The sequence below is a fragment of the Trachemys scripta genome, chromosome 2 (assembly GCF_013100865.1).
Source record: "Trachemys scripta elegans isolate TJP31775 chromosome 2, CAS_Tse_1.0, whole genome shotgun sequence".
Lineage (NCBI taxonomy): Eukaryota > Metazoa > Chordata > Testudines > Emydidae > Trachemys > Trachemys scripta.
Genome location: NC_048299.1, coordinates 238,704,601 through 238,718,670, shown reverse-complemented (window position 1 = coordinate 238,718,670; position 14,070 = coordinate 238,704,601). Strand labels below are relative to the sequence as shown.

At 43.0% G+C, this 14,070-nt stretch overlaps 1 protein-coding gene across 1 annotated transcript in view; it reads right to left on the bottom strand.

Annotated features, from left to right (window-relative positions):
* Nucleotides 1–14,070, bottom strand: part of NECAB1 (N-terminal EF-hand calcium binding protein 1) — a 129,827-nt gene that overhangs the window by 25,669 nt on the left and 90,088 nt on the right. The window contains exon 6 of the mRNA XM_034763243.1: nucleotides 4,807–4,943. Coding sequence (XP_034619134.1) covers nucleotides 4,807–4,943 — 137 coding nt within the window. The remainder of the gene's footprint in view (nucleotides 1–4,806; nucleotides 4,944–14,070) is intronic.

Below are 14,070 nucleotides of genomic sequence, written 5' to 3'. Positions count from 1 at the left end.
TAAATCAGTGCAATCCCCTGGTGTGGACACTCTTAAAGCTGTTTAGGAGAGTCTTAAATTGGATTACCTGTTTGTAATCAATTTAAACTAAACCAATTTAAGACACTTATACTGGTGTAAAGAGAGTCCAAACTAGAGGGTTGCACCAATTTAGCTGAATCTGTGTGTAGACCAAAGCTTTGCTACAACATAAGTCTTTAAAGATGCAGTTGGATTGGGACTTCTGTCACCAGCTCTTTAGCTCTTTTCAGTCTCATTTAATCTCTTGTATGTCACGGTGACCTGTGAGGAGGGAACATCAGAACAGCTATATTGGGTTAGACCAATGGTCCATCTAGCCCAGTATCCTGTCTTCTGATGAATGACAGGTGCGTCAGAGGGAATGAACAAAACAGGCAATCATTGAGTGCACACCACTGCTATAGGGCATTTAGGACCAGCTATATCTAGAGTCCTAAACAAAAAATCTCCATATTGCCCCACCAGACTATTAACAGAGAGGGGAGTTGGTAACAAAATACTCTCTTTTAGACCCACTGGAAACCTATTTGGTGCTATCAGTGACTTTGGGAAAACCAATAGCACAGGTAGACCTCAGTGGAAGAGTGTCCCAAATTCAAACTGAAAATAGCTTCATAAAATCACTTTGCTTATATTTTGGTGTAAAGATATGGAAGTGAAAGGAGAACTGTGATTCAAAACCAAACAAGATATCTAGGTCACTCTATTGTTCCTTTATGATGTATAAAGATGGTCTTAAACTTTTCTTCTTTAAAGATTTTGCTGTTTGTTTTTACATCATAAATATCAAGCCATCCCATATCCCCCCCCCCCCCGTTCTCTTAGTCTTAGACTATGTGAAAATCAGCATTCCCAACCCCCTTAATTGCTCTGTGAAAGAAATCTGCAGTTCAGGTAATATCCCTCTGTCACATTATTATTCCAGTATCAGCGATGCCAGCATCCAACAGCAAAGCAAAGGAAACAAGGACCTGGCATTTCTAATATAAAAACATCAAGAGAAAACACATTTTAAAACATTCTAAATTTTGAAACTGTCTTTATCCATCATAAAGCAGCATTAAGGTGCAAAACCAGCAACTTGCATTGCCATTCAACTTGAAAGGTCACCAAGAATATTCTGGGTAGCCCTTTAGGACTAGCTGAGAAATGGATTCTCAGTTATAGTTATAGTAACACAGTGATTCATAGATTCATAGATTCTAGGACTGGAAGGGACCTCGAGAAGTCATCGAGTCCAGTTTCCTGCCCGCATGGCAGGACCAAATACTGTCTAGACCATCCCTGATAGACATTTATCTAACCTACTCTTAAATATCTCCAGAGATGGAGATTCCACAACCTCCCTAGGCAATTTATTCCAGTGTTTAACCACTCTGACAGTTAGGAACTTTTTCCTAATGTCCAACCTAGACCTCCCTTGCGGCAGTTTAAACCCATTGCTTCTGGTTCTATCCTTAGAGGCTAAGGTGAACAAGTTTTCTCTCTCCTCCTTATGACACCCTTTTAAATACCTGAAAACTGCTATCATGTCCCCTCTCAGTCTTCTCTTTTCCAAACTAAACAAACCCAATTCTTTCAGCCTTCCTTCATAGGTCATGTTCTCAAGACCTTTAATCATTCTTGTTGCTCTTCTCTGGACCCTTTCCAATTTCTCCACATCTTTTTTAAAATGCGGTGCCCAGAACTGGACACAATACTCCAGCTGAGGCCTAACCAGAGCAGAGTAGAGCGGAAGAATGACTTCTCGTGTCTTGCTCTCAACACACCTGTTAATACATCCCAGAATCATGTTTGCTTTTTTTGCAACAGCATCACACTGTTGACTCATATTTAGCTTGTGGTCCACTATAACCCCTAGATCCCTTTCTGCCGTACTCCTTCCTAGACAGTCTCTTCCCATTCTGTATGTGTGAAACTGATTTTTCCTTCCTAAGTTGAGCACTTTGCATTTGTCTTTGTTAAACTTCATCCTGTTTAACTCAGACCATTTCTCCAATTTGTCCAGATCATTTTGAATTATGACCCTGTCCTCCAAAGCAGTTGCAATCCCTGCCAGTTTGGTATCATCCGCAAACTTAATAAGCGTACTTTCTATGCCAATATCTAAGTCGTTGATGAAGATATTGAACAGCGCCGGTCCCAAAACAGACCCCTGCGGTACCCCACTCGTTATGCCTTTCCAGCAGGATTGGGAACCATTAATAACAACTCTCTGAGTACGGTTATCCAGCCAGTTATGCACCCACCTTATAGTAGCCCCATCTAAATTGTATTTGCCTAGTTTATCGATAAGAATATCATGCGAGACTGTATCAAATGCCTTACTAAAGTCTAGGTATACCACATCCACAGCTTCACCCTTATCCACAAGGCTCGTTATCCTATCAAAGAAAGCTATCAGATTGGTTTGACATGATTTGTTCTTCACAAATCCATGCTGGCTGTTCCCTATCACCTTGCCACCTTCCAAGTGTTTGCAGATGATTTCCTTAATTACTTGCTCCATTATCTTCCCTGGCACAGAAGTTAAACTAACTGGTCTGTAGTTTCCTGGGTTGTTTTTATTTCCCTTTTTATAGATGGGCACTATATTTGCCCTTTTCCAGTCTTCTGGAATCTCTCCAGTCTCCCATGATTTTCCAAAGATAATAGCTAGAGGCTCAGATACCTCCTCTATTAGCTCCTTGAGTATTCTAGGATGCATTTCATCAGGCCCTGGTGACTTGCAGGCATCTAACTTTTCTAAGGGATTTTTAACTTGTTCTTTTTTAATTTTATCTGCTAAACCTACCCCCTTCCCATTAGCATTCACTATGTTAGGCATTCCTTCAGACTTCTCGGTGAAGACCGAAACAAAGAAGTCATTAAGCATCTCTGCCATTTCCAAGTTTCCTGTTACTGTTTCTCCCTCTTCACTAAGCAGTGGGCCTACCCTGTCTTTGGTCTTCCTCTTGTTTCTAATGTATTGATAAAAAGGCTTCTTGTTTCCCTTTATTCCCGTAGCTAGTTTGAGCTCATTTTGTGCCTTTGCCTTTCTAATCTTGCCCCTGCATTCCTGTGTTGTTTGCCTATATTCATCCTTTGTAATCTGTCCTAGTTTCCATTTTTTATATGACTCCTTTTTATTTTTTAGATCATGAAAGATCTCATGGTTAAGCCAAGGTGGTCTTTTGCCACATTTTCTATCTTTCCTAACCAGCGGAATAGCTTGCTTTTGGGCCCTTAATAGTGTCCCTTTGAAAAACTGCCAACTCTCCTCAGTTGTTTTTCCCCTCAGTCTTGATTCCCATGGGACCTTACCTATCAGCTCTCTGACCTTACCAAAATCTGCCTTCCTGAAATCCATTGTCTCTATTTTGCTGTTCTCCCTTCTACCCTTCCTTAGAATTGCAAACTCTATGATTTCATGATCACTTTCACCTAGGCTGCCTTCTACTTTCAAATTCTCAACGAGTTCCTCCCTATTTGTTAAAATCAAGTCTAGGGAGAACAAAGGAAAATCTAGAGAGAAAACTAGGGGATTGGGGAGAACAAAGGAAAATCTAGAGAGAAAACCCCCAAATATATTTTCAAATACAATGAGCTGCTTTAATACCTGATCCTTCAAACCTTACGCATGAAGGTGGTGACACTGAATTCACTAAAACTACTCACACGAGTAAAGACTGCTCATGTGAGTAAAAGTTTACAGGATTGTGCCTTTAACATCTAAGACTCTGATCCTGCAAACACACATGTATGTGTAAGTGTGTGTTGCCATTGGGCCTAAGTTAAACCAAAATCTGTGCTTGCTGAGAAAGTACACATTTGTAGTAGATATTAAAATAAAAAACAAAAAAAAACAAGCTTAGATTGTTTTATAGTTGTAGATGTAGCCTAAGCACAGCTGAGCTTGATGTATGCTGGGGCTAGGCAACCATCTATAGTTGCATAAACCACCATAGGCAGTGTGTAATGGTGTTGTTAATAATAGGGTTCAGAATAGGTCAATTTAGAAGGTCTAGTTACATGCAAAAATGTGGCTACTAGTTGAGGAGTGCATCAAAAAGGAACCCTATAACAACAATAATCTGAGCACTACATTGGATCCCAATAAGTTTCCGGGGGAGTTCAAGATGCTGGTTTTTCTGTTCTTGGTCTGCCAAAGACCAGATTTGTTAACTTTGTGGGCAATCTGCAAAGTGCATCTTTTGTCACAGGCATTTAGGGAAGTTAGGGAAACTTGTAGGTGGAGGGGCTAGGGATGATTTCGGTAGGGTCTCATGTTGCGGTTGGGTAGAGTAGCCTTATTTCTTGTGAGAGAGCCTATTAATAGGAAAACTTTTATTTGGAAAGACTAATGAACTAAGGTTTTGTACTGACAATGTTAGATTTCTTATAGTGTGTTTTATGTTTTGGGAGGCTCCAAAGAAATGAAATAAAATAAGCAAAATAAGCATCCCAAGTAGCAACAAAATGGCTGCAGTCTCATAGATGAGATAGTGAACCCACATGCTATCAGAGGATCAGAGCCTTAGAACCAGATCTTGCACTCCTACCTCTGGCAAAACTCCCATTGACTAAGGAGTGCAAGATTTGTCCTTTAGTGTCCTATTTAGTCTCTAAGACATCAAAATAAAACGCAAAATAGTCTTTGCAAATTGAGGGTATGTTAAGTGCATCTCACTGGAATATTTTTAACTCCACATATGATCTTAGATACGGTACTTTTATTTCTAATGTCACTTCACCCCTAGTTCCAGGCCCCTGACATACACCCAACTGGGGAAAACATTAGTTTACCTTTCTTGACGAGTTTGCTCCTCTGTGGTTTCCATGGCACAATCCAGGGAGTTCTGGAGAGACTGCAGCTGATTCAATGTTTCTTTCAGTAAGAAACGAGTCACAAACTGTTCCAAGTTAGAGGCCTTTTGATAGTCCTAAAAATTACGCACAATATTGGTGAGAATTAGTCTAATATATTAGAAATATGAGAGAGCGAAAAACCATCCTTAATCCAAAACAGGAGATGCAGCTCTCTGGGAAAGCTTCAGCAGGCAGAAAGTAAAACTGACAAAACAGTAAAACTGACCCATGTGGGCAGGCAACATTTTGATTTTCCTGATAGAAAAATCAAAAATTTTCAGTAAAATGGAAATTTCCCCTTGGAAAATTTTGGTTTTGAGAAAGGGATGTTTTTCATTTGAAAATCAGTCTGATGAATAATTTGCAACCAGCTCTAAGCTTAATATGAATGTAAATTTCACAGAGCCTCAAGGTAGCATATGCCCTTAGGGATTACAAAAGGATCCTTAGGGACAGACTCCCTGTGCAAAGTACCATTACAGGAATAGGGCTTACATTTGCCCCAGTAAAGAGCTGACAGCTCATCTTTAATGAGAATAATTTTGCAACCTGTGCAGCAAATTAATGGTGGAAATTTCTATAGAACAATGGCCTTCCATTAAAACAACGGATTACAGTTTTGTAATGCATTCAAATAAATGTATGGGTATTTAGGCATGTAAGTCTGAGTTGTGTGGCTAAGTTATAGATTCATAGATTTATAACACCAGAAAGAGACCATTTTGATCATCCACTCTAACCTCCTGCATACAACAGGCTATAGAATTTCACCAAGTGGTTCCTGCATCAAACCCATAACTGTTGGTTGAGCTAGAGAATATCTTTTAGTTCTTGATTTTGAAAACTTTAAGTGATACATCCCTCCCTTGGTGTTCACACCTCAACTGCTAGCAGAGTATCTCACCCTCCCTGATTGAACGAACCTCGTTATCTCCATACTGATTTATACCTGCCTCTGGAGATTTCCATTACTTGCATCTGAAGAAGTGAGATTCTTACCCACGAAACCTTATGCTCCCAATACTTCTGTTAGTCTTAAAGGTGCCACAGTACCCTCTGTTGCATCCCTAGGTAAGCTGTTCCAATTGTTAAGTAAAAATTGCCTCTTATTTCCAGTCTGAATTTGTCTAGTTTCAAATTCCAATCATTGGATCTTATAATTGGGTGCTAGATTTGGGAACCTTCTACAATCAGAAATCATTTCACCATGGAAGTACTTATAAACCATAATCAAATCACTGCTTAATTTTCTGAATAGTTTTGCTACATTTATCTTATTTTTGGCCTATACCATTTTTAATATTTCTCTTATTCCTGATATATTCTAAATATTCCTTCTTATTGTTGTTAACTCTACAAGATGTAGACTTTTCACTGATATCGTTAGCTGCCCTTATCAGTTGTCCGCATTTCATAACTTCTAATGTATAGTCATTGAATCAACTTTCTCTAATTTCCTTTTTTATGTTTTTTTTAAACAATTAATTTTGTCTTAACCAGAAAGTTCATTTAAACGTCCAATGAAATCTTCATAAGCCTCTTTTAAAATGAAGGGCCAAGGACTCTGTTCTCTCTTTTGCTGCCTATTTTGTACTTATTTTCAGCACAGTGCACATTGTTAATATTTCTGTTTAATATTTGCATTTTATTTTAGTAAGATTTTTGTATCATGGATATAGAGTAAGATAAAACAGCCACCAAAGGTGTCATCTTGGCAGCAAAACAAAAATAAGCCTCAAAACCACAAAGATCAATAAGAAATGAGAACTTTGATAATACTACTTTTTACAAAATTTCCCTATTTTTAGGATATACTCACAAATCAAACATGGCCCTATGTTAAAATAATTTCCATGCAAAGTATCTTCTAAAATCTGCAGCTTAGATCTCTTTGGGAATATGCACAAGTGATTCAGCAGGTAAAATATATATATACTATATATATGCAATAAACAAAGCACAGAACAGAAATGAATGCAATAATCATGGAAAAAAGAAGATATAATTTCTAAAACATTAATTTGTAATGTTCCTTGAGTACTGAAGCCATGATTATACAATAATATGGGTGCAGCTGTTTTCATCTGTCTTTCATTTGTCTTTATCTGAACCAACTTGTATTTATCTCAGACACTTTGCTTCCTTCCCCTGACATGAAAAAGGGCTCTATGTAGCTTGAAATCTTGTACTTTCCAACAACACAGGTTGGTCCAATAAAAGATATTATCTCATCTACCTTGTCTCTTTCATCTTCAAAATTCTTTACAAATGTATTTAATTCTCAAAGCAGCCCTGTGAAAGAAGGGAGATATAATTGTTCCCATTTTACAGACTGTGAATTTAGGTGACTTCCTTAAGGCCAATGGGAGAGTAACTATCAGAATCGAGATTAAAAACAAGATTTCTTGGGGAATCCTGACCCCCAGTCTGTGTAAAAAGGCTGGAGTGGTGAATAAGCTTAAGTTTGCCAGGTGTCCGGTTTTTGACTGGAATGCCCGGTCAAAAAGGGACCCTGTTGGCTCTGGTCAGCACCGCCAACCAGGCCGTTAAAAGTCCAGTTGACAGTGCTGCGGGGCTAAGGCAGGCTAGTCCGTACCTGTCCTGCCTGTGCACTGCACCCCGGAAGCAGCCAGCAGCTCCTAGGTGAGGGGAAGGAGGCTCCATGTGCTGCCTCCACCCCAAGCACCTTCTCCACACTCCCATTGGCTGGGAACCATGGCCAATGAGAGCTGCAGGGGTGGTGCCTGTGGGCGAGAGCAGCACACGGAGCCTCCTGGCCTTCCCGCCTAGGAGCTGAACCTGCTGGCCACTTCCGGGGCGCAGCTCGGAGCTAGGACAGGCAGGGAGCCTGCCTTAGCACTGCTGACCAGGAGCCACCCGAGGTAAGCCCACACCCTAACCCCAAGCCCCAGACCGGAGCCCCCTCCTGCACCCATAACCCCTCATCCCCAGCCCTACTCCAGAGCCTGCACCCCCAGCCAGAGCCCTCATCTTCCCTGCACCACAGCCCTCTCCCCCAGCCCAGAGCCCCTTCCCACACCCTGAACCCCTCATCCACAACCCCACCCCAGAGCTTGCACCCCCAGCCAGAGCCCTGATCCCCTCCTGCACCCCAACCCCCTGCCTCAACCCGCAGCCCCCTCCCACACTCTGAATCCCCCGGCCCCACTCTCCAGTCTGGAGCCCCCTCCTACACCCCAAACCCCTCATCCCTGGCCCCACTCCAGAGCCTGCAGCCCCAGCCAGAGCCCTCACCCCCTCCCACACTCCAACCCCCTGCCCCAGCCTGGAGCCCCTCCCACACCCTGAACCCCTCATTTCTGGCCCTACCCCACAGCTTACACCCCCAGTTAGAGCCCTTACCCCCTCCCGTACCCCAACCCCCTGCCCTAGCCCAATGAAAGTGAGGGAGAGTGAGCCACCGAGGGAGGGGGGATGTAGTGGGCAGGGCCTTGGGCCTTGAGCAGTTAGGAAAATCGGCAACCCTAAATAAGCTCCATATCCATCCTGGGGAGTATTTCTCTGGTGTAGGCATTGTGGGCGACAGCTCTAAGGCTGCCTCCTTAGGACCCACTGGCACAGGGGGTATGTCAGGGTGGGGCTGCAAGCGAGAAGGGTGTATTGGGGTAAAAGATTCCAGGCAGCACTGCAGCTCATAGGGCAGCCCAGGGAGGCTGCCATAATTTAGACAGGTCCTTTGTGCTGTCTAAATTAAATTAGAGGCCTCTCCAGCTCCAGGAGCAGCCCAGGATTGGAGGGGTACAAAAGCAGCTTAAAACAACCTTTGCTCCCTGTTCCTTAGGCTGCAAACTGTGCTTTTCTCTTAGAATCTAACAGCCCAGAATCTAATCCCAGGTTTCTAGTTCTGTGCTTAGATCTCTAGACTGTGCCACTTCTTACCCAAATTAATAACCCTTCAATCTTCAGCAGTTTTCCACATTAATCATGCTAAGCACTCAAACAGCAGACTTCCTTTACTAAAACCAGACTGCAATATGGGTCTGCGTACAATACTAAGGGGTTCCCTTTTGCCTTCTATGCACACGAGTAACTCCCACTGATTCATTAAAAATGAATTGTTTTCCACACTGCAATGACTGCACTACAACAATATCTCTTTCGTGTTAAAAGGCCAGGGTACTGCAAGCAGTTGTGGTGAATATTGAGTTTTTATTCCCATTCACTGTCCATCGGAAGAAGCCATTGTGATTTTCATGTGTACTCATTTCAGAGTTATGTGAAATGTGAGCAATAGCTAGTTACATTCTGAGGTGTTCAAGATTAAACGTGGCATCATATTTTAGCAAAGCTATAAGGTTTCTTTGTATAATGAATTTTTAATATGTTTAAAAGTCCGCAATCCTACTCTCTTTTTCCCCAGGTAATCCTAGAAGTCTGACTATTAAAGCATCTGTTCTTCAACCGAAAGATGTTATTAGTAATGGTTCTGAAAGTGTAACTTTGCCTCAGCAACTTGGGACTATCTGTACCATTAAAGTAGGCTCTAAAGTTATTCACGTTATTTAAACACTGATTATATTGTCTTCTCCAGAGAAGACAAGTGGTTTCAATTTTTGTGTGTGTTCTACAATGCAGCTCTTTCATCAATGCAAGGCTATAAACAAATCTACTGTACATTATTTCTTCGTAATGCTGCTGTAATTTATATGGCAGCCTGTTTAATTACCACCATTTTTTCAGAGATTACTAGGGCCCCGGCTGCAAATTTCAGAGCATGTGAGCTGGATTCTGTCCCTTCTCCAGCTTCACTACCAAAATTATTTACTGTTTCCTATCAGCTGCATCTGGCAACAGAGCATGTGTGAAACAAAGGGCCTGGTTATGTTTGCAAAACCTTTGCTGTTGTAGCTGATAGAACAGTTGGCTGAATTTGTTGTTTAATCTAAACACATTTTATTAAAAAACAATGGCCCCAATTCTGCAAGCTGTTCTGTCTGGTAGGAACTTCTTGGGAGCCTCACTGACTTCCACGGGACTCCACACTGTGGCGCTCATTGTAGGATTGGAGCCTATATATGGAATATTGAACAGCTGCCACTCTACCTTTTTACTGAAAACTGAGTAAGATATCCAACTGCTGCTGAAATGACAGATTGCCATTAAAACTCTCAGGGCTAGATTCACAAAAGGACTTAGGTACCTAACTGCCATTTTAGGTGCTTAAGTCCCAGAATCAGACCACATTAGCATTCACAAAATCCCCATTCAGGTGCTGCCAAACCCTGTAGGTGCCTAAACTCATTCCACATCTAAATATTTGCAGTAGAAGTTCCCTAGGTGCCTATGTTTCTGAGCATGTTCACTACAGTCCAATGCCAGACAGCCAAGCCCTAGCTGATGCATGAACTGGGAGAAGACAGGTGTTCCTCCACCTAACTCTCCTGCGGGGATTGATCTGATAAGTGTGGTCTGAGCTTGCCTCCCCAAATGGGTCCTTATAGGTGAGCTTGCTCTCACCAGCCATTTTGAGCAAACTGCCTCACAACTTTTAGCCCAGTGGTTAGAGTACTCGCCTGAGATGTGGGCAAGCCCTTTCCACAGTCCCCCAGCTGAGATGGTTTGAACAGACTAACCCCTAGACTTTGGGGCATTTTGATGTAGGGTTCCCTCTGCCTCTCCTGTTGAAGCTGTTACATGGTGGCTAAATAATTTTTGAAAAAATAATTAGAGCAGAGGGGACTGGATCATGGGTCTCCCCCCTGAATGCACTAATCACTAGGCTACAGAGTCATTGTCTCTCCTCCTTCCCCGCACTCAATAATTCCATTATTTATCCACAGTGGAGCAGCTTCACTGGGAGAGACTGAGGGAGCCTCATGTCAGACTATATCTTAGCCTAGTCAGTAGGGCACTACCCCGTTCAAATCCTTTCCCATCATTGGTGGGTGGGGGCTTGAATCAGGGGCTTCCCACATCCCAGGCGAGTACCCTTACCACTGGGCTAAAAGTTACAAGGGAGGCCCTCTTCTCCACAGTTCCTTGCAGATACAGCTTCGGTGCCTAATTCCAGCAGAGGGTTTGCAGCTGAGAATCATGAACTGTGGGAGGTGCCTCCCTGCTGGCTGGAAATAGGTGCCTAGCATGCTGGTCTTTGTGAATCATAGTCTAAGGAACCTTTCTTTCCCCATTTGTTGTATAGGGAGCGAACATACCTAACTCAGGCTTTGGGAATCCCAGTGATTTTTTAGGTGTCTACAGGTTAGGGGTGGTAATGCTCGGTGTTGGCATGCCTAAATTTCTTTGTGAATGTAGCCCTCATGCCATCTCCTTCCCTCAGCTTTCCTGTATTTCATATCCACAGGGTCCCTTATTATCTTTGTCCTCCCCATCAATGTTTCCCCTCCCATACATTTATTATTGACAGAGTATCAAGTCATAGGATGTGTGCTGGTCTTTCAGCTGGTTGTTAATAATGCTTGCTCTGTGCTGGTATGCTGTAATGCCTCATGCTCCACTTTGAATATGCCACTGCCTGGTATTGAGGTTTATTTTGATATCAAAAAGATCTTGGTGAAATCAACTATATGTGTTTAAAACAGAAAGCTTCCTTTGATACAAAGCAGACTCTGTAACGATTCAAATAACAGGCCCTTCTATCACCCTTCATGCATTTAAGTTTTCCCATTGGGATGCATTATAAAATCTGTTGACTCAAAAAAGGAATTTGTATGTTCTCAAAATAACATTAGACTTCTGAATTTCAGTAAAGAATTCTCAAAGTTAAAAACATACTATATATATATATATATATATATATATATTATTTAATATATATATTAAATAATTAGAACAGTGGGGACTGGATCCTGGGGCTCCCCCCTCAATGTGCTAATCACCAGGCCACAGAGTCATTGTCTCTTCCCCTCCCCCACACTCAATAATTTCATTATTTATCCACAGTGGAACAGCTTAACTCTCTCTCTCTCTCTCCCCCTAAAAAGTGTGCATGTGCACTTTTTTCCAAAATGAGGGATTTGTAATTTAATGTAACAAAGTATGCTCCTGGAAAATAATCTTACTTTAAAAGTTCAGGGTCAGATCCTCTGCTCCTGTACATTTGTGTAGCTCAACAGACTTCTGTGATGCTATGCCTAGTCCCAGTAGCTATAGAACTGGCCCTAAATATGAATAATCTATATGCAGATTTCTTTTGAAAGGATCAGTATGCTTTATAAGAACTTCAATGTCTTGAACTGCTACCCTTTATTTTTACAAAGGATAATTATACCTTTATTTTAGCATTTTCTCCCCACATTGTTATATCTTTGTGCCACATTATGGCCCCAATTCAGAAAGATAATAAGCATATGTCTAAATTCACGTTAATGAGTAGTCCTATTTAAGTCAATCTTCTGAATTCTCAGTTATGCTCAAGCCTCATTATACCAAGTGGTGCAGCATAAAAGATCCACAAAGTAAACTACATCTGCACTCACTTTAAGGTCCCTTTATGCTGTCAGGTGTTGAGACCCTCAGCATGACTGAGGGTATGTCTACACTACGAAATTAGGTCGAATTTATAGAAGCCGGTTTTATGGATATCTGTTTTATACAGTCGATTGTGTGTGTCCCCACATAAAATGCTCTAAGTGCATGAAGCCGGCGGACCGCGTCCACAGTACCGAGGCTAGTGTCGACTTCTGGAGCGTTGCACTGTGGGTAGCTATCCCACAGTTCCCGCAGTCTCCGCCGCCCATTGGAATTCTGGGTTGAGATCCCAATGCCTGATGATGCAAAACAGTGTCGCGGGGGGTTCTGGGTACATGCCGTTAGGCCCCTCCCTCTCCGTCAGAGCAACGGCAGACAATTGATTCGCGCCTTTTTACCTGGGTTACCTGTGCAGACAATATACCACAGCAAGCATGGAGCCCGCTCAGCTCAGCTCACCGTCACCGTATGTCATCTGGCTGCCGGCAGACGTGGTCCTGCATTGCTACACAGCAGCAGCTAATTGCCTTTTGGCAGTAGATGGTGCAGTATGACTGGTAGCCGTCATCAGCTATCTGGGTGCTGGCAGATGTGGGGCTGCATTGCTACACAGCAGCAGCCCCGGGCCTTTTGGTAGTAGATGGTGTATTAAGATTGATATCCATCATCGTCGTATTCCAGTTCAATCAGAGGCACCTGGGCAGACATGCTTTATCTCCTGGAGACACAGTCCTGCCGGCAGTCCTATTGAACCGTCTTGACGATGATGGCTAGCAATTGTAGTACAGTATCTTCTGCCAAGCACCCAGAAGATGCCGAGGGCTATCAGTCATGCTGCACCGTCTGCTGCCAGCTTAAGATGTAAAAAATAGATGTATTCATTTGCTTCCCCTTCCCTCCGTGAAATCAATGGCCTGCTAAACCCAGGGATATGAGTTCAATCTTTGGGGGGGGGGGGGCATTCTATGTGACAGTTGTTTGTGTTTCTCCCTGATGCACAGCCACCTTTGTTGATTTTAATTCCCTTTAAGCCATGTCATCACTTGCCCCTCCCTCCCTCCGTCAGTTTCGCGCCTTTTTTCAGACCAGACGCCATAGCACTGGGATCATGGAGCCCGCTCAGATCACCGCGGCAATTATGAGCACTATGAACACCATGCGCATTGTGCTGGAGTATATGCAGAGCCAGGACATGCCAAAGCAAAACCAGGACCAGCCGATGAGGCGATGGCAGCGCGGTGACGAGAGTGATGAGGAAATTGACATGGACACAACCCTCACACAAGGTACGGGCCTCAGCAATGTGCAAATCATGGTGTTACTGGGACAGGTTCATGCCGTGGAACGCCGATTCTGGGCCCGGGAAACAAGCACAGACTGGTGGGACCACATCGTGTTGCAGGTGTGGGATGATTCCCAGTGGCTGCAAAACTTTCGCATGCGTAAGGGCACTTTCATGGAACTTTGTGACTTGCTTTCCCCTGCCCTGAAGCGCCAGAATCCCAGGATGAGAGCAGCCCTCACAGTTGAGAAGTGAGTGGCGATAGCCCTGTGGAAGCTTGCAACGCCAGACAGCTACCGGTCAGTCGGGAATCAATTTGGAGTGGGCAAATCTACTGTGGGGGCTGCTGTGATCCAAGTTGCCAGGGCAATGAAAGACCTGCTGATATCAAGGGTAGTGACTCTGGGAAACGTGCAAGCCATAGTGGATGGCTTTGCTGCAATGGGATTCCCAAACTGTGGTGGGGCGAT